The sequence below is a fragment of the Notamacropus eugenii genome, chromosome 5, assembly GCF_028372415.1.
Source record: "Notamacropus eugenii isolate mMacEug1 chromosome 5, mMacEug1.pri_v2, whole genome shotgun sequence".
NCBI lineage: Eukaryota > Metazoa > Chordata > Mammalia > Diprotodontia > Macropodidae > Notamacropus > Notamacropus eugenii.
In genome coordinates, this window is record NC_092876.1 from 204,671,156 (window position 1) to 204,690,440 (window position 19,285).

At 35.0% G+C, this 19,285-nt stretch overlaps 1 protein-coding gene and 1 pseudogene across 5 annotated transcripts in view; both read left to right on the plus strand.

The window, feature by feature from the left end:
- Positions 1-19,285, plus strand: part of NBEA (neurobeachin) — a 783,989-nt gene that overhangs the window by 110,504 nt on the left and 654,200 nt on the right. For all 5 annotated transcript variants that reach the window (XM_072611897.1, XM_072611896.1, XM_072611899.1 and 2 more), the window contains exons 5-8: positions 8,965-9,086; positions 14,111-14,237; positions 16,805-16,924; positions 17,257-17,403. In XM_072611897.1, the coding sequence (XP_072467998.1) occupies positions 8,965-9,086; positions 14,111-14,237; positions 16,805-16,924; positions 17,257-17,403 (516 nt within the window). The remainder of the gene's footprint in view (positions 1-8,964; positions 9,087-14,110; positions 14,238-16,804; positions 16,925-17,256; positions 17,404-19,285) is intronic.
- On the plus strand, positions 1,250-8,958 carry LOC140503208 (nascent polypeptide-associated complex subunit alpha pseudogene; annotated as a pseudogene).

The window sequence follows — 19,285 nt, forward strand, 5'->3', positions numbered from 1 at the left end:
GCTTCAGTATCCTCCTCTGAAGATAAACCCCAGTCTTCTCTGTTCCCATAGTAAGTCTCTTTGGTTGAATTGTTTCTCCTTTGCCTGTGCATTTTTAAAAAATTTGTAATAGCTTAGATTTTTGTAATCACTTTTAGTCCTGGAGTATGGGGGAAGGTGCCTTTGGCCTCAGATCCTCCTTCAGTTCTTACCTCCTGTAAATGCTCACAGCCAGTCATTCTGTCCCACTGCTTCTGTGCTCACCAGGCATGTGCTGGTTCTTTCTACCTCCAGGCCTGTCTTTGCAGCACAGCTAGGTCTGGTGTCCTTGTCAGCAGAGTTTCTCTGTGACTCAGACTCCCAACTCCCCTCATTCTGGGGGTTGGGAAGGAAGAGTTCCTGTGGCTGGGGCCAAGGGAGCCTCCCAAACCAGTTAACCCCAGGGCTTTCTGCGTGTTGTTAAAGCAGTCCCTAACCTGGAGGTGTTTACTCTACACTCTTCAGATCTTCTCCAGTTGTCCCAGAAGGACCCCTGTTCTGCCCCTACCCTTATTTATTTTTACCCCAAGGTGCTATTTCATCTTTTTTGTAGGGGGTAATCTTGAACCTATATACTCTACCATCTTTCCAGAATTCTCTCTTCTCCATTGTAGAATTTTTGACACAGGATCCTAGTTATCCTTTTATTTTGAATCTTTTGAAATCTGCTTCCCAGAATTCAGACTATATTTAAGACCTTGCCTTGACTTTCTTTTCTTCTAACACAGGTTCTTTGAGATAATGGTTGTAAGAGTTTTATCATTTCCATCCCAACAACCACTTTTTTCTTGTTAGTAAAAGTCTGATACAGTTTAGAATTTCCCTTTGTTGCTCCTTCCATCTTTTGAAGAATCAATTTGTTCAATCAAATTGCTCTGCAGCAAGAGTTCTGGTGATGTATGGATAATTGAAGTCTCCCATCTGTACTACATTATGCCTCTATGGCAGGATTTTGATATGTTTCCTGAGATCATTTATTTTCTTTTTTTGCCCAGGTAATCTGTAGTAAACTTTGATGACAGTTACTTTTATTTTTCTTTTTATGGCTATCTACCTAAATATTTTCTGCCATGCTTCTTCTGTCTTGTTTTTAGATTTTTTTAATGTGGGTTTATCTTCTTAAAAAAGATTTCTGCCCCATGCACCCTTTCTATCTCTGTTTCTTTTGAATAAAGGTATACCCATCCATAACCATTACTGTCATGATATTTATCACAAATTTCAGTGATGAAATCTTTCTGCAGCCATCTTGGATCTGTTTTCCCCTCACAAAATACCTGGTAAAGCAGCAGAAATTATCTCAACCACAGAGCAAGAGTTGCCACAGCCCCAAGCTGAGTCAGGGTCTGGATGAGAATATGATAGCGATGAAACACTACCAGTACCAGAGCTCAAGGAACAGGATGCTACAGGGCAACCGTGCAAGAGGCACAGCTGACAGCAATCTTTGAGATTGATGAGGAACCAGTCAGTAAAGCAAAACAAAGTTGAAATGAAAAGGAAGCATGAAAGGATATATACAAACTGGGACTTCAAGAAATGACAGGAATTAGTAGAGTTCCTGCCCAGAATCTCAGAATATCCTGTCAATCATTGAGCTAGATGTCTATAGGAACTTAGTTCCAGATACTTACATTGTCTTTGAAGAAGTCAGGATTAAGGAGCTCTCTCAGTAGGCACAGCTAGCTGCTGCTGGAAAATTCATAGTTCAGGGTGAAGCTGCTTCAGTCATTGTATAAGGAGAAAATGAAGAGGAAGAGGTTGATAAAATAGGTGTGAAAATTCAGAACGTGGAATTGTTAATGTGCCAAGCAAATGTGTCTAAAGCAAAGGTTGTTTGAGCCCCAAAGATATGTGATGATATTATAAGTGCTTTTATGAAATTAACAATGTAAGAAGCTGGAGACAAGGACATTTTTTCAGTGTTTCAGAGAAGATTAAATGCAACCCGATTTGAAATTTCTACTGGTTCTATTAATAAAGTTGTGGCTCCTTGTTAGATGAAGAAAAAATTTCGATCATAATTATGAGGTCATATCTGCCTCTTTGTATTTTAGCCTCTAGTTCCTCTTGGTCTTTGTGTACAAATATCTGAGATCTTGGGTTTTACTGTTATCTCCTTTCTTGCTTTCTGTCTTATAAATTTCTGGGTATCTCAACTTTGTTCTTCTTCCTTCAGTGTAGTTCTCTCTGTGTTTTGACTTGACAGCTTTAGGCACTTTTTTTCTAATCCGCCTCAACTTCTTCATTGTAATGGCCTTTTCGTTAGATTTTTAAGACAGCAGGCAAATGTATTCTTATTGTTCTTACCCCATATTCTTGGTATACTACATTACTGTCTAAGAGTCTATACTCTGTATTTTAAGCCATGGTGCAGAAGTCCAAATACATTGTATTATTTCCACATCATTACTACCTTTTTAACTGTCTACTGGCTTCAGAAATTATTTTTTTCTCTATATGCCTTGTCTTCAATAGGCAACACTGAGAACAAACTAAACTATAAAAGAACCAAACCAAACTAAGACTTACAGTCTTAGGTTTTTGTCCAAGATGTCATAATCTTTAGTAGTAGTTTTTAGGCTCCTCCTGGCAGAAGTGGGTAGAACTTATCAACTGTGTTGAATCTTAGGAAGTTTTCTGTTATGTCTTGACTATATGCCCTAGGAAGACAGTAATCCTCTCTATTGTTATTAGGTCAAGAAATAGCTATTTTAAAATCTTTGAGTAGAGAATCACCAAATTGCCACTATTCTCTTCTTTCTATCCCTTATTGTATGATTTCTCATTTGGCAGCATGTCTTTTACATCATTTCTTAGAAGATAAGAACATCTTTCTCTCTTAATGAAGATGTTCATTGGGTTTTTTCCTTTTTGTTTTGTTTTTGCTGAGTAGACACACCTATCCTTTTTCTTCTCTGAGTGACATTCTTTGATTCTCTGACTTCCTGACTAGAATGAAATTTCCCTTTTTCCCTGGCATTTCATCTTTCTCCCATTAAAAAACTCATTACTATTAGAAATAATTCATTTTCCCTAACCTAGGGTGTGGAGAGCTAGTTCTTGAGACCTTTCACCTTTCTTCCGAGGGGAAGGTAGCTTTCACTTGGAATACAGATAGTTACTTTAAGTCTGTGCCTTTAATGCAAGCATCACACACTCATTTCACATTTCTGCAGAAGTATTTCCATGCAGATTAAGATTTTCAGTCTAATTTAAAAAATTCTGTCTGTTGCTGTTTACACTTCACCTCTAAGCATCCAAGTTCTTTACAGCAAGTTATCATGTATCAACCTAAAAGCTCCACAGAATTATCCTTTTATTAGCCTAAACCATTCTGTAGCAGCATCTACCTACTTGTGTCAACTTCCTATCAGTTTCACCAACTCATGTCACCTAATAATCCACTCTTACAGTTTGTTTTATTGTCTAATGTGGTCTTCTTATTTTTTCTTTATCTTGCCAACTATTTTTTCTTTTCCTTTTCCTTCAGTCCTTGTTCTTTTAGTCTTTTTTTTACTTGAAAAATAATTTCATTAATAAAACAACAAACATGTTTAATATAAAAACAGTAAATTTATTTTGGAAATGACAGTGAAAATCTTAAGGTGATGTGTTTCTCTTGGTCATCCATTTGTAATATGACCCTAATTTCTTAACTATAAAAATGTTACATGATATTCCCAACACTTCAGTCAGTCTATGATCTTATACATAAGGGTATGCCCTTCAGTGGTGCTTCATCTCTATCTTCTCATCCTTTATGATTCTTTTCCTTTTTCTCTCATATTTTCCACAAAGAAACATAATGTGTTAGAGTCCTTTCTCTGACTTCGTAATATTTTGGTAGGTATCATTTCATTACTTTAGATTGTCTATCTGTTATTCCCTAATTCCTGCTACAGGATTGGTTCACCTTCTTTTCCCATCATAGATTTCCTTTTCTTACCATAAGCATAACCACTTGTTGTCAGTGTTAATAGGCACATTTGCCTACCAGATAACTCTCAATTGATCTTGGATTTGCTGAAAATTTTGATTATTCACAGATTGTAATGGTCCAGGATTTTGAACCTTATAGGATCATGGGGAGAAGAATATTTGTGTTAAAAAAGATCTACATGTTATATTATAGATGATATTTCAATGAGGGGAATATAACACAAAATGGAAAGAGATATCTTGGCTAATGTCAACTCTCATCTCAAACTGTGGTCCACAAAACATCCTACTTTTTTAGACTACATGCCTACTTGTACATATTTACAAAACAATTTTTTGTTTATCTCCTATAAAATAAATATACCCTTATGTTGGAAGGTTAAGCTTCTGTCTGGCTTGACTATACCTAAAGGGTCCAATCAGGTATTCTATTGTGACTTTTATTTTAATGAAACTATGTCTAAATATAGTTTGCACCAAATTCCAATGGTTCAGCTTCAAAAAATTCGTAAGGTGCTAAAGGCAACTGAACACAATACAATCCTTTTTCAACATGGGACCTCTTCAAATTCAAACATACTGAACTCTAAAACCTGTTTAGGGAAGATGCCTATTGTTACCCAGTGTATAGCTTTACTACCACTTAACTACCAAAGAACAATCAGGAAACAAGGGCACTTTAGTTCTTCCCCCTTAATGCAAAGCCATTCCCTGTGCCTAATCTTGATGACAACTTTTTGAAGTCAATAGCTGTTTTGGAAGGTCATCCAACTCTCAAAAAAGCAAATGCTTTCTTCTCTTTGGATGGTCCCAGGACAATTAAGGGATTTCTGTGTCCTTGGTATAAATCTGAATCAGACCAGACACAGTATCATCAATGACTGACTTGGGAAGGTCTTTACTAAAAACCTGTCACCACAGATTTTCTCTCTTGGAATTTCCAGGCCCCACCACTCCATAGCACTTCAAAGAAAGATATCATTGCTACAGCTGTGTGCTGGGTTGAATACTAAAGACACAGTACCCCACAACAGCTGTTCCATAGCAGCACCACGGCAGCCAGAGAAATGGGAATCTACTCCCAGTTATTGCCGTTCATTTAGTTCTTTAGAGAATCAAAGTAGTAGTGCAGACATTTTGAAATGTAAAAGTCACAGCATGAGTAATTCATACTGCTCAGTGCTGTTCACACTGCTCATTGCTATCCCTCAGTTCTGATAATCAGAAGTCTTAACTCCAAAGACTCACTCTTGGATTAAATACCTGTTATAACAATCCCTGTGAGTAACAATCCCTGTGAATATTATTGTTATTCATTTGTTATAGTTGTGTCTTATTCCTTGTAACCCTATTTAGGGTTTTCTCACCAGATACTGGAGTGGTTTACCATTTCCTTCTCCAGCTCATTTTACAAATTACAAACTGAGGCAAGTGACATTAAGTGACTATCCCAGATTCACACAGCTAGTAAGTTTCTGTGGCCAGATTTGAACTCAGGAAGATGAGTCTTTCTGACTCCAGGTCCAGGACTCTATCCCCTGTGCCACCATACACACTCTTTCTTTCTCTTTCTCTTTTTGTTTCTCTTTCTGTCAACATGTGAATATGTACACATGCATACATATGCATATGTATATATCCATATATGTACACATGTGTATACATGTATATATGCATATGTGTATATAATGCATATGTAGATATCTGTCTTTATTATACATCAGCTATTATAGAACTTGACACCTGCCTCCATGATGAACATTATCACTTTAAAGTGGACTTTGGTCTTGGAGGCCAGGTGCACTTCTTTTCTCATTTCTTTACCTTCTAAGCAGCTCTTACATGGTTAACAGTCTTACTCAAAATGTATACCTAGTCCCTTGATTCCCTCATGCCAAACAAAAATCCAGTTCAAGTCACAAAGAATGACAAAATTAGATAAACCAAAAGAGGAAGAAATACACACTACTGCTACAAAGTTAAAAGATTTTGTACAGCAAACCCTGCCTTTACAGTCACACAATTGCCTGAAAGGTACAGTGAAGACAAGATTCTGCTATATTTAGTGTTTTTTGACTACAAAGAATCCTCTGCCTTCAGAGATTAGAGTACCATAACATAAGGGCTGTCTTTGAATGAGGATTCTCTCATAAGTATGTTAATATAATCCAGGATTCTTTGGTGAGTGCAACCAAAAACAACTCTGATAAATAACACTTGAATTATTACATTAAACAAGGTATAAAAAAGGAAGAGGGATACTCACCAAAGGTATATGCCAATGTCATGGAAGATGCCCTATACAGAGTATAGAGGTAAGTGGGATTAATAACCTACAATGATGAGGGCCTCTAGTGCTCCTGTTTGTGGATAACATTATATTTACTTCATCAAACCCTAAACATTATAGGGCTTCTATTTAGGAAAAAATGAATGGATGAAAAATACCTATTATCCAGAATGTGATATGCACTTGGACGGCCAGATAATTGAATCAGTATATCAGTTCATATATCTGTACTAGACATTGCAGATGGATAGTGAGTTGGGCTGATGATCATATATGCAGAAAAAAAGTAGACTGGCTTATATTTGGGAAACAGCACATTTCTTTAGCATTTTCTGCATCAGTAGTTCCATTGAATAGGTCAGGTTGAAGATGCTTCAAGTTGTTTTTTGTGTCGTGGTTAATTCTCCAGGGTCTTGGGTGGTCCTCATGGGGAAGGGAAGCTTGGATTCACTCAGCAGGGCAGCAGAAGCATTCGAGAAAAGGAGGAAGGTGGTTGTCCCTTACGAGTGCTTATGAGCTTCCTGAGGAAGCCCCAGCTTCTACCAGGCATGGAGTGGGAGTGGGAGTGAGTTGAGGATGGTGGGAAGACAGCCTGCAGCTAATGCTTTTTCCATGCTTAGCAGCGCCAGCTCAGCTTTGCTCAGCGGCAACATCTCCTAGGTCTTATGGCAATGCTGTTGCATTTTAGGGTAATGCCTCATGGCATGTAGATGTCTAGAATTGCTGGTGGTGGCTTCCTAGCCTGAACTGGGGTACTGGAAGCCCCAGAGGGCCATGACCATGAAGCATGCAGGTAGTGGGATCAGATCCAGGGAGAGGCTCAGGCAGCAGGAGGCAGGCCTAGCCTATGCAGTTTGTGGAGGTAAAGAAGGTGGTGGAATTGTCCAGGGACCCACTGGAACAACAGGCATCTTAGTACCTTGCCTTTAATATTTATGTTTAGGCAGGCCAGTCTAGCTTGATGTAACAAGGCACTTTGAAGAGAAGACAGTAAAGAAAAAGAAAAAGTGTCAGTAGATGGCATGTGCCTGGCCAGCCAGATTGTCTCAACCTATATATGATACAATTTTAAATACAGGAAAATTAATTAACATACTATTTCATTAATCATTTTGCATGTAAAGAATTTCTTAAGTGAAACATATAATTAGTATAGTTTTAGCTCCTATATATCCAGTTTCTGTGTCAAGTTTGTTATGTCTTCTAAACCAGTGCTGTTAAATCAAATAAGAAATGAATCTCTGCAGGCTACATATTGACTTAGAATTAACATTATCTAATAATCTAATTATCATTATCGAGTTAACATTATCTCAGTTTCATTTTACTTTTATTTATTTTTTTAGATATTTCCTCATTACATTTTAAACTGATTCTGACCTTTCTCAGGAGTTTTGCTGTTGTTTGGGTAGTTTGACATCTATAAGCAGCTGTACACATTTGTTATATAATGTTTTGATCCTATCAGATTATATTGTTTTGTGATCAATTAATGTTTTTCCTTCTAATTTTTACATTCATGGAAGATGATATGGAATGTTGTTATTCCCTTCAGAGAAATTTTAGCAGACGTTGCTTTATTGATAAGAATATTATATAATTAGCATATAGACTAATAATTGAAGCAAGGTATTCCTCAATAAATGACTTTCACAGTAGTCTGTGAAATTAATTGCTTAAGAATTAAGGATCTTATTCTAATTACCTTTTTTTCTGGTTTATGCAAATCAGATTTAGAGAACTAAATTTCCGCCTTTATTTAGATCAATATGCAATATGATATGTAACTGTCTCATCTCTTGTAAACTGCTCTACAGTCTCCTACTTAATACCTACCTGCCCCTACCAGAGATCAGTTCCTGGTAGAACTTTAGCGTTGGGACTTCACTTTCAAGGAACACTGTTTCTTGGAAAGTCTCATCCTTTAATCACTTCACTTCCTCTTCTCTGGCCCCTCCCTACAATTTCCTCATTACTCAGATACATAATCCACACTTTATTGGTTCTTCTCCCCTCTCCCTCCACTGCTGAAATCACAAACAATTGAACTATAAACATGTTTGAACCAGGATTAAATCACTGAACCATGGTTAAATCAAATTTGTGGGGAAACTGTGGTTTACCCAAGAAAAACTTAAGCTTTTACCTTCTAAGAAATGACTATTTTTTAATCCCTTGATATTAGGTGGCATAAAGTGATGGATTTCTACTTTTACATTTTTAGAGAAGACCTTTAACATCATTCTTTTATTCTTCTTCTCACTCTTAATAAAAGACTGTTGCTACAATCTGCCAAAAAAAAGTAATACTTTTTATTTCTAAGCAATAAGCATCATCTCACATTATATTTCTTAATGTTTCTTCTTGGCAGAGGTAATGAATTAACATTTGATGGAATTTTTTGCATTTGATTTGTATGATATGTATTCTATATGTACTTACATATGCCATTGTATTTATGTGGTATTTACATGGAATTACACACCTGTATAGTGGAGGTACATATTTTTGTGTATTTTTTATAAATATATTAAATATGTTACATATAAATATTTATTAAATTAAAATAAAATTAAATATATTAATATAAATATATTAAATATGTTCTCATGTGGAAATATTTGATGATATTATGACATATTTTCTTTCACTGTTAATTGATACTTTTATATTTTTCTTTTTTCTTGTTCTTTCTTTCCCTTTTTGGGGGGTAGGCAATTGCATTGCCTCCTATAGCAAAGTGGCCTTATCAAAATGGGTTTACACTCAATACTTGGTTTCGTATGGATCCATTAAATAACATCAACGTTGATAAGGATAAACCTTATCTCTATTGGTAAGTAGCTTATTTAAATTTAAACATATATTTTAAAATCTGTTTTACTTATACCATTTGTAAGAGCATATTTTTTGTGAAAATGACTAAATTACATTTGTGACAAAAGCTTTGTTTACAACAATCCTTTAAGCTAGATTGTGTAGGTGTTATTTATCCCATTTTACAGATGGAGTAATAGGCTCAGGGCAGTTAATAACTTGGCCAGGATTACAAAAGACACTAAATAGCTGAATTTGAACCTAGCTCTCCTTACTAAAATCACATGCTATTTCCATTATGCTATGCTGCTTCAAATACATAAATTGATAGTAGTTATGAAGAGAAAAACTAGGTCCTTGTATTTTTTTTATGTGAATTTGAAAATATATGTGTAGTGATTTTCTAGCTTTGCTTTGCCATAGTCAGGCCAACTATATTGTCCACCCAGGGTTCTAGGGTATAACTGAAGGGTTAGAAGTGTCTTTCTCTAGCTACTGACTTGAACTCACATTCTGGTCTCTCTTCCCTGCACTTAACAGCTAGTAATTAACTCCTCAGTTCCATTTGAACAATTAATATCCATTAACTTTTGCACAGGGGTATTTACTTTGAAGATATAGCTAGGACAGAAGTATAAACATTTCCTTCAACACTTGGCTGGGTATGTTCTTCCTTATACTGTCTATGACCATAGGGAGCATAGGTTCATACTTATTACAGTTTCAACATAGCCTTGATTCCCACCAAGTTCATGTTGAAGTGAACCATTGCTGCTGAATGATTCTGTGTCCTAGCTTCCACTTTCGAATCCGTGGAACTTCAACATTAGGCTGACTGACTGCAGAACCCAGTTTGGGTTCCTCTCGTGGACAGTGTGGTGACTCACTCTCTTGACCTTTTGAAATTTACAAGATTGTAGCCATCATTAGCCTTTTTCTCTGCAAAGCAGAAAGAGTGAACACAATAGCAACAGAGGTATCAGCAGAGCCATGCTTTCTTGGGTTATGCTGTACTGGCTGAAGTAAAGAGAGAAAGGCTTGATTGCCTCAATTCCCCTCTACTTCCTGTCTTCTCACTTGAATACAGCAGACAGTAAAAAGCCAGACCAAGGGAGAGGCCTGTCCTAACTAGTACCTTTTGAATGAACCTCTGATCTTTCTCCATTGATCATCAAAAAGATACCTTTTCATTACCTGATCAACAGACAGGCACCAGTGACAGATTTGAGTGTGTATGTGGTTGTGTGTCTTTGCACATATGCACACTCACACATACATGTATACATGCACAATCATTCTAGAATTTTCACATGGAAATGTTTTTTGAAACTTTTTTTATAGTTGCCTTCAGAGCCAGTTGATAAAACATCAAAGAGTATGATAACTTTATAGTTTTACCTCTTTCATGATTTGAAACCATCTAATTCTAGCTTAATCACTAATATAGCATTGATTTTTTAATGTTATTTGACTGTTTCTATGTCTGGCTGCTCTACCAATGCAAGTTGAGGTTGGCATTTTCTTTGCAATTTATAATCTTAGAGAATTGCTTTTAGTCCTGAGAGATTCAGTGACTTGTTGAGGGTCACCCAGAAAATGTGTCAAAGGACTTAAACTGTCAAGGGACTTGAAGCAGGACTTTATGCTTCTGAGACTATCTTTCTGCCCACAATTGCCATTCTGCCTCTCCAAGAGAGTTAACTAGCTTTAAAAATCATACTGGATGCTGTTACTGGAATTATTACAGCTCATAGGAAACAGGCATTATTAAGTGCTCTGTGATTGTGGATCAACTCAAATCATGAGTTTCTTATTGCAAAATTCAGACTTAATTTGAAGAAAGAAGGGAAAAAACCATCAGACTATATAGGTGTGACCTAAATAACATCCCTTATGAATATGAAGTGGAGGTGGTGAATAGATTTAAAGAATTAGATCTGGTAGATAGAGTGCCTGAAAAACTATATAGACAGAGCTGTGAAACATTTTACAAGAGGCAGCAACAAAAAATAACCCAAAGAAAAAGATCAAGAAAACAAACTGACTGTCGGATGAAGGTTTAGAAATAGTTGAAGAAAGAAGGAAAGGGAAAAGGAAAGGAGGTGGGGAAAGATATATCTAAACAAATGCAGAATTCCAAAGAACCGCACGGAGAGATAAGAAAGTTCTCTTAAATGAGTAATACAAGGAAATAGAAGAAAACAATAGAGTGGGAAAGACAAAGAGACATCTTCAAGAAAATCATAGATATCAAGGGAATGTTTCATGCAAATGTTTCATGCAAAAATGGACATGATATAAGACAAAGATGGTAGGGATTTAACAGAAGCAGAAGAGATTAAGAAGGCAGAGGAACTAGAAACCAAGCTGCCAACATTTACTGTGTTATTGAGAAGCCAAGGGCATTCCAGAAAAAATCATTTACTTCTGCTTCGTTGAGTACACTAAAGCCTTTGACATTACAGATCACAAAAAAACGTGGCAAGTCCTTAAAGAATTGGGAGTACCATATCATCTTACTTTTCTCCTGAGGAACCTGTATGCCAACCAAGAAGCAACAGGTAGAACTGAACATGGAACAACTGATTGATTTATGATTGGAAAAGGAGCATGACAGGGCTGTGTATTGTCACCTTATTTAACTTATATGCAGAGTATATCATGTAAAATTCCAGCCTGAATGAATCAAAAGCTGGTGTTAAGGTTGCTGGGGGAAATATCAGCAAGCTCAGATATGCAAACAATAGCACTCCAATGGCAGAAAGTGAAGAATTAAGAAGCTTCTTGGTGAAAGTGAAAAAGGAGAGGTAAAACTTGTCTTGAAGCTTAACATTCAAAAGGAAAAACTTGGCAACTGTCTCATCACTTCTGGCAAATAGAAGGAGAAGAAATAGAGGCAGTGTCAGATTTTATATTCTTGGTCCCAGAGATCACTGCAAACAGTGACTGCATCCATGAGATTAAAAGATATTGCTTGCTCCTTGAAAAGAAAGATACAGCAAATCTGGACAGCATATTAAAAAGCAGAAACATCACCTTGCTGATAAAGGTCCATATGATCAAAACTGTGGTTTTTCCAGTAGCAACGTATAGTTGTGAGAGTTGCATTATAAGGAAAGCTGAGTGCTGTAGAATCTATGCTTTAAAACTGTGGTACTGGAGAAGACTATTGAGAATTTCTTGGACAGCAAGGAGATCAAATCAGTCAATACTTAGAGAAATTACTTTAGGCTATTCACTGGAAGGTCATATACTGAAGTTGAAGTTTTAAATCCTTTGGTCACATAGTGAGAAGACAGAGCATGTTGGAAAAGCCCTTGATACTGGGAAAGATGAAAGGCAAAAGAGGAGGGGATGGGAGAGGATGAGATGGATAGATAGTAATATGGAAACAATGAACATGAGCATGAACAGACTTCAGGAGATAGCAGTGATGTTATGATCCATGAGGTCACAAAGAGTTGGACTGAAGAACTGAGCAACATGATGGGAACTCTGTTATGTGCTGGGGATACAAAAACAAAAAGAAACGGTGCCTGTCTTCATCGCCCTTATATCCCTGACAAGTAGGGAACTGTAAGAGAAGATACCTACTAGGGTATCATGTCAAGAGTTCAAAGAGTCAGAATTACACCTGGGAAAGATATGAAGGATGGCCAGCCTAGGCCTCCAAAATGGAGGCTCCAATAGATACTCAAAAATGGGAGAAAGGGGAGATTGGCAGGCTGAGAAGGCCCTAGGTTCTGAGGGAACTTCCAGATTGAGACAGCTGCTGAGGCGTGTTAGCCAAATCCAGGGATTCAGAAATAGAACCAAAAGGGAATTTATGGAAGGCTGGCCTGTAACCCTTTCTAAAGTGGAGATCTGGGGGTTATTCACAATTGGGAGAAGGGATCTAGCATAGCAAAGAGATGTTTCAGGGTGAGAAAGCCCTAGGTGCTGAGGAAAGCTTCAGAGCCAGAAGAAAAATAATTATAATACTGCTATTCTGACTTGTGTTGCACTTTAAAAGTGGGAGGGGAAACAGAATTAGCATTTTTATAGTGTCAGCTATGTGCCAGGCACTATGCTAACTGCTTTTTACAGATATTATCTCTTGATCCTCACAACTACGCTATGAAGTAGATGCTCTTATTCTCCCTTGTTTTACATTTGAGGAAATGGAGGCAAACTGAGATTAATTGGCTTGGCTACAGCTTATAAGTGCTTGAAGTAAAATTTGAACTCATGTCTTCATATGGGAAAAGCTCTTTTACATACATTATCTTATTTGCCATCTCCTGTCAACAGCTTTCCCTGATCTCCCAATTTATTAGTGTTTTCTCTCTCCTTAAATTATCTTGCGTTTATATCTGTATAAATTCTTTCATTCTAGTTGTAGAATGTGAACTGTAGGGACTTCTTTCATTTCATTTTAAATTTGTGTTATGAATACCTTACCTTGCACGGTGCCTTGTGTATAAGCAAATTTTCAAAGGAGCTATGATTTCCTTGATATAGGGAACTTAACTCCTCCAATGAACAGTTGCCTACACATTTATGATTTAGTAAGTAAATCTTAGGGGAGTTTCTGATTGACTAGCTCTGTGATTACTGGGAAAAACATTAACCCTTGTGTGCCTTAGTTTTTTCATCTGTAAAATGAGGTTTTGTGTGAGTCACAGAGTTATTGTGAGGATCAATTGAGATGATGTATGTAAAGCTGCTCACAAAACTTAAAAGTCATTTAAATGTGATTTACAATTATTACTCTTTCACAGTTCTAAGGTGGGATAATGGCCTTTGATGGTCAGGTCAGGACCTCTGTAAGTATTTATCAGCCAGTAATTTGTGTTACTCTGTGCACTTGAGAAAAAGAATAAAATGTGTTAATTCTTGCTTTTCAAGACCCAGCCACCCAAAGCACCTAAATGATTTAGCCTGTTAGATTTTATGGTTTTGTTTGTTCTAATCTGTGTGACAAGTCTTGTGCACCTATATACTTTTAGTAAGAGTTTGATACTACCTAGTTTAATTCCTCTTCCTATTTTTTTTTTTTAACAGTTTTCGTACTAGCAAAGGTGTTGGTTATTCTGCTCATTTTGTTGGCAACTGTTTAATAGTTACTTCACTGAAGTCAAAAGGCAAAGGTTTTCAGCACTGTGTGAAATATGATTTTCAACCACGAAAGGTAAATGAAAAAATGAAAATGTTTTTGGATTGTTTCTCTTAGGTGAAGTATTTTTATTCCTGAGCTTTACAATATAAATTAGAAAGTCTTTTTTATTTTGGATATATTTTTACTTGGTCTGGAAGTACAGAGGAGCTAAAATCTGATAAAGAAGCCATTCAATAAATCCATGGTCCCAGATATTTTTATGAATTCATAATGTATGAGTAATAGGCACAGTAGAGGAAAAATTTTAGCAGGAAGACAAATTTGATGTTGATTTCACTGATTCTTGTGGAGATAAGTCCTCTAACAGGAAAAACAGTTGGTACTTTAAATAATTTGAGTTGGAAGGGAACATGTAGTCTAACTCATCCACAAATCAGAATCTTCTCTGTTTAATAACTGACAAAGGAATATTTTTAGTAAAGCACTTTGCAAACTTTGAAGTGCTATATATAAATGCTTATTGTTATGATAATGGATGATGATATTTCCATTTAGCCTTTGCTTGAAGACTTCCAAAGAAAGGAAACCCATTCCCTCTCAAGACAGCTTCTTTCTCTTTTATAGAAATCTCTTTATTATGAAGTTTTTCCTTCATAATTTATTAATTTTCCTCTTTGGAGCTTTGGCCCAGTGGTCCCCATTCTACCTTCTGGGTAAGCTAGAACAAAGTCTTCTTCTTCTTCCATGTGACAGCTCTTCAATTTGAAGATTGCTATTATGTCCTCTCTAAAATTTTTCTTTGGTTTTTCTTTGGTTCTCCCTTACCTTCTATGTGAAAAGCTATAGTGTAGGTTATGCTTATTCTTTAAACTTTATATGGGTCATGCCCAAGTTTACACAGAAATTTATAATCACCAAGGTTAAATTAAATGTCAGCATATTGTGAAGGCTAATTATAACATGTGATCATCATCTTTGACTTGTTAAACAAAATAAACAGTGTAAACTAAAACAATGAATACTAGTGGAACAGTGATATCTAACACTCACTTTGTAATCCCTCTGAGTTTTTCCATTTATCTGAAAAGTTAATTTGGCATTTTGAAAATAGAATTAACTTTTATTCATTGTTACTTAAATTAATGTACTATAGCATTTTTAATGAGGGAGGAATAAATTCTAATGAGAAAGTTCCATTATTTTTAAGACATTTAGAATTTGAGAACTTTGCTCTGATGACTTTGAAAGGCAGAGAAATATAGGAGAGCTAGTTTTTATTTGATAACTGACTTGTGTATGTCTTAAAGTGATTTGTGTGCTTCTCTTAAGTCATTTATTAGTTCATATGATTTTAATGGCTTGAATGTTCACCAAACTTTCATATTTTTGCAGATGGACAGTTTTATTTTCCATGGGATCTGACCAGTATATTATTATAGAAAACAAGTTGTTACTGAATTTCTAGACCCAGAGAGAACTCATTCCATGCTTTGATAGTTTATACAAAATAAATTGGAGGCAGTCTTAAAGGGAAGGCTCTTAAGATGAAGGAAGATTAGGAAAGCTTCCTTTAGAAAGTGAGTTTTTAGCTGAGATTTGAAGGAAGGCAGGAGGGAAAGATGAGGGAAGGGAGAGCGCTCCAGGTATGATGGACATCCAGTGACAATGCCTAGATAGGGGCAATATCAAGTGCCTTGTGTAATTAATTTCAGAGTATGTGGAGTGTAATAAGATCTAAGAAAACTGGAAAGGTAGGAAAGGCTCAGGTCATGAAGGGCTTTAAAAGTCAAATAATTGCACTAGATTTTCCATCTCCTTACTCCAGGCATTTTTATGTTATCCTCCATGCATATAACTCCTCATCTATGTCTCCTCCTTTCCCTGCTTTCCTTCAAGTCTCATTCAAAGTCCTATTCCTCCATAACTTCAATGCCTTTTTCTCTGAAACTATCCCCAATTTGTTTTGTATATATCTTGTTTATATATAGTTTTTTACTTGTCTTCATCATTAAATTTGAGAGCAGGTGGCTAGTAGAAAAAGTCTAGGCCTTAATTAAGGTATTAGCATTTGAAATGGAATGAACACAAGATCTATTCTGGAGATACAATTGATAAAACTTTTAAATTTGATATTCAGGGCAGTTGGAGGATAAAGAAGATATAAGTATAACTTTGAAGTTATCAGTATTAACAGCAATGGTGAGATCAGAAAAAGAAGAGGTTTCAGAGAGAAGAGGTAGAATTTGGTTTAATATTATAAAGTCTTAGGTTTTATTTAGCATTAATATAAAGCATAACCTTGGAAAGATATTTTAAAAAGTTTATTAAATTATAGCCATAAATTAGGGACTAATTTCATCTCTTCCTGTTCATCTATACCTAATTATGATAACAAAGATTTAAAAACAATTCATAAGTATTTAGCAGTTTGCAAGTTTGGCAAAGCAAACTACTTCTCTATTTTGACTAGTTTGAAATACACACTTGTATCAGTTGCTTTAAATGAATTGTAATTATTTTTCTGTGATAAATGGGGTTTTATCATTATGTGACATGAGTATTTTAATCATTTTTATTTGTTGTAATTATTAAATTCATTTATGCACATTGTTTCCTTTTTCTTTTTCAATTCCTTTAAGTGGTACATGATCAGCATTGTTCATATCTACAATCGTTGGAGAAATAGTGAAATACGATGTTATGTTAATGGTCAACTGGTTTCATATGGTGATATGGCCTGGCATGTTAATACAAATGATGTAAGTTTATTTTCTATATTATTTTTTAACCTTTTTGCCTATCACTTATTTTTTACTCTTTTGGCGTGATTACAGCTAAAATGATGGTGATCATTGTCCAAGAAGTTATCAGTGAATATTGGAAATAGAAGTTATACATTTCATTTTTTAAGTAGGAAAAGTGTGAGCGTTATTTAAAGAAAAATACTGTTAAAGATTTTTCTGATCTTAATTGTTTTTTTATTATGATGTTACATTATGTTTTATAGTAATGAAGGGAGAAGTATTTTGTTTAGATGTCATTCAAAAATAGTGCATTTGACATCATATATGTACTTTTTATTTTTAAACAGAGCTATGATAAGTGCTTTCTTGGATCTTCAGAAACTGCTGATGCAAATAGAGTATTCTGTGGTCAACTTGGTGCAGTTTATGTATTCAGTGAAGCACTCAACCCAGCACAGATATTTGCAATACATCAGTTAGGACCTGGATATAAGGTGGTAATTAGTATCTTATTAAAATTTTTATGAGCAATATGCAACTACAGATATAAAATGTTATAAAGAATAGTGTCTAATGTAAATTCTTTTTAAAATTTAAATAGGATCAATAATAACTTTTGGAGTGAAAATATGGCATTCTAAACTTTATAAAATTTCCATTATTCTTACCCTCATTAAGCATTTTTTGTCCCCATGTTCTTGTGTGATTACCCTTCATTGAATTTTATAATGTTGACAAAATGTTTTATTAATCTACTATTCAAAAATAATAAACCTGATGATAAAACTTATATTTATATATAAGACTGGAAAAATAATTGTTAAAACAGTGGAATAAGGAAAAATTTTTAAAAATCCCTGTGTGAATTGATTTAATATTGTTTAGATTGTTATAGGTAACAAAGGAAATGAGAAAAGGCATGGAAATGAAGGTAACATTGTTTTTTGTTGAAATAATTGAACTTCAATCCCCTCCACTCCTCAGCCTCAGTAAAAAGTATACAAAGAACTTAATGCAACAAAAATATTTCATGTGACTTTGTTTACTTCGTATTCTGTCTATAATAGAATTCTTTCCCATACTTTTGTACTTTTTGATGGATGCAATTATTTTATTGTGCTTCTACTCTTCTATAATTTGCATACCTCTCGTGTGTCAAGAAAGAAGTTGGATATAAAGACTTTTGAAAGTCTCCAGTTTGTATAACATTAGGGAAAATAAGATGTTTTCTTTTAATAAACATTGAATATAATGACATCCAGAAAGCTAAATTAATATAAGGCATTCTCCCCAAAGTCCTTACAATCCTGTTGTACTGCATTTATATGACTAGATTTTGAAAAAAAATTAATATTGAAGTAATAAGTTCTAAGTACCATGAGGCAGAGGTGCCAAATTTTTAGAAATATTTCTTTCTTTACTCTCTGCAAGTAATATATCGTGCCAGAAGTTCTTTTGTACTAATATTTTACTTCTGATTTTCTTTCCTATATTTTGGAACAGCTTTTAAAATATAAACATTAAAATATACAAAAAGTTATTCTTTATTTAGGCAAAGAATTTTACATGAAGATACCAATACCATATCAATATTGGAACTGTAATAATTTTGTCCTTTATATATATGAGAAGATTATCATATTGTATTATTGACAGGGAGGAGTAATGAGGTACAGTATAGAATACTGTCTCTAGAGTCAGAGGACATGAATTCAGCTGTTGTCCTTGATGCTGACTACTGGGACAGGTAGCTTAATCTTCTTATGTTTCTTCACTGGAAAATAGGGGTTTTAGACTAGATGACTTCTGGTTCTAAATCTACCTGTGATTCTATGATCATCTGTAAAGTGTGGGTTTTATTTTGATTTTTTTAACCATAGAGATTAATTTTCATCTGATTCTTTTCTTCTGTTTTTATATCTTTTGATTCCTCTTGTTACCATTTGTTCCACTTGATTCCATTTGTAAGAAATTTGGCTGAAATCATAGGTGTACTCTGTAGCTGTGGAATAACTGTGTCATTTGGCTTATAGAGGAGTTAAATCTATTAATTCAGTTCAATTTATACAAGTGTTTGTACGTTCTCCTTACAATAGTGTTATTTCCACTTGACCTAAGGAGTCATGAACAATCTTGGGATTAAAGAACTATCTGGACTTAATGAACGAAGATTTTTGCCTAAATTGTAGTTCACAGTAGACCTTGAAATAAAAGATAATTATTTGTGCTAAGAGTCTGCCTACTTGAGATTTAAAAGTAATACCTTTTTGGGGATGGGGGTTAAAACTGTATTATTGGCTGAAATGTAAGATAAGATATTTGTCACTTAAAACTCTTAAATTTAGGAAATTAAGTTTACTCTCATATTTACTTTAT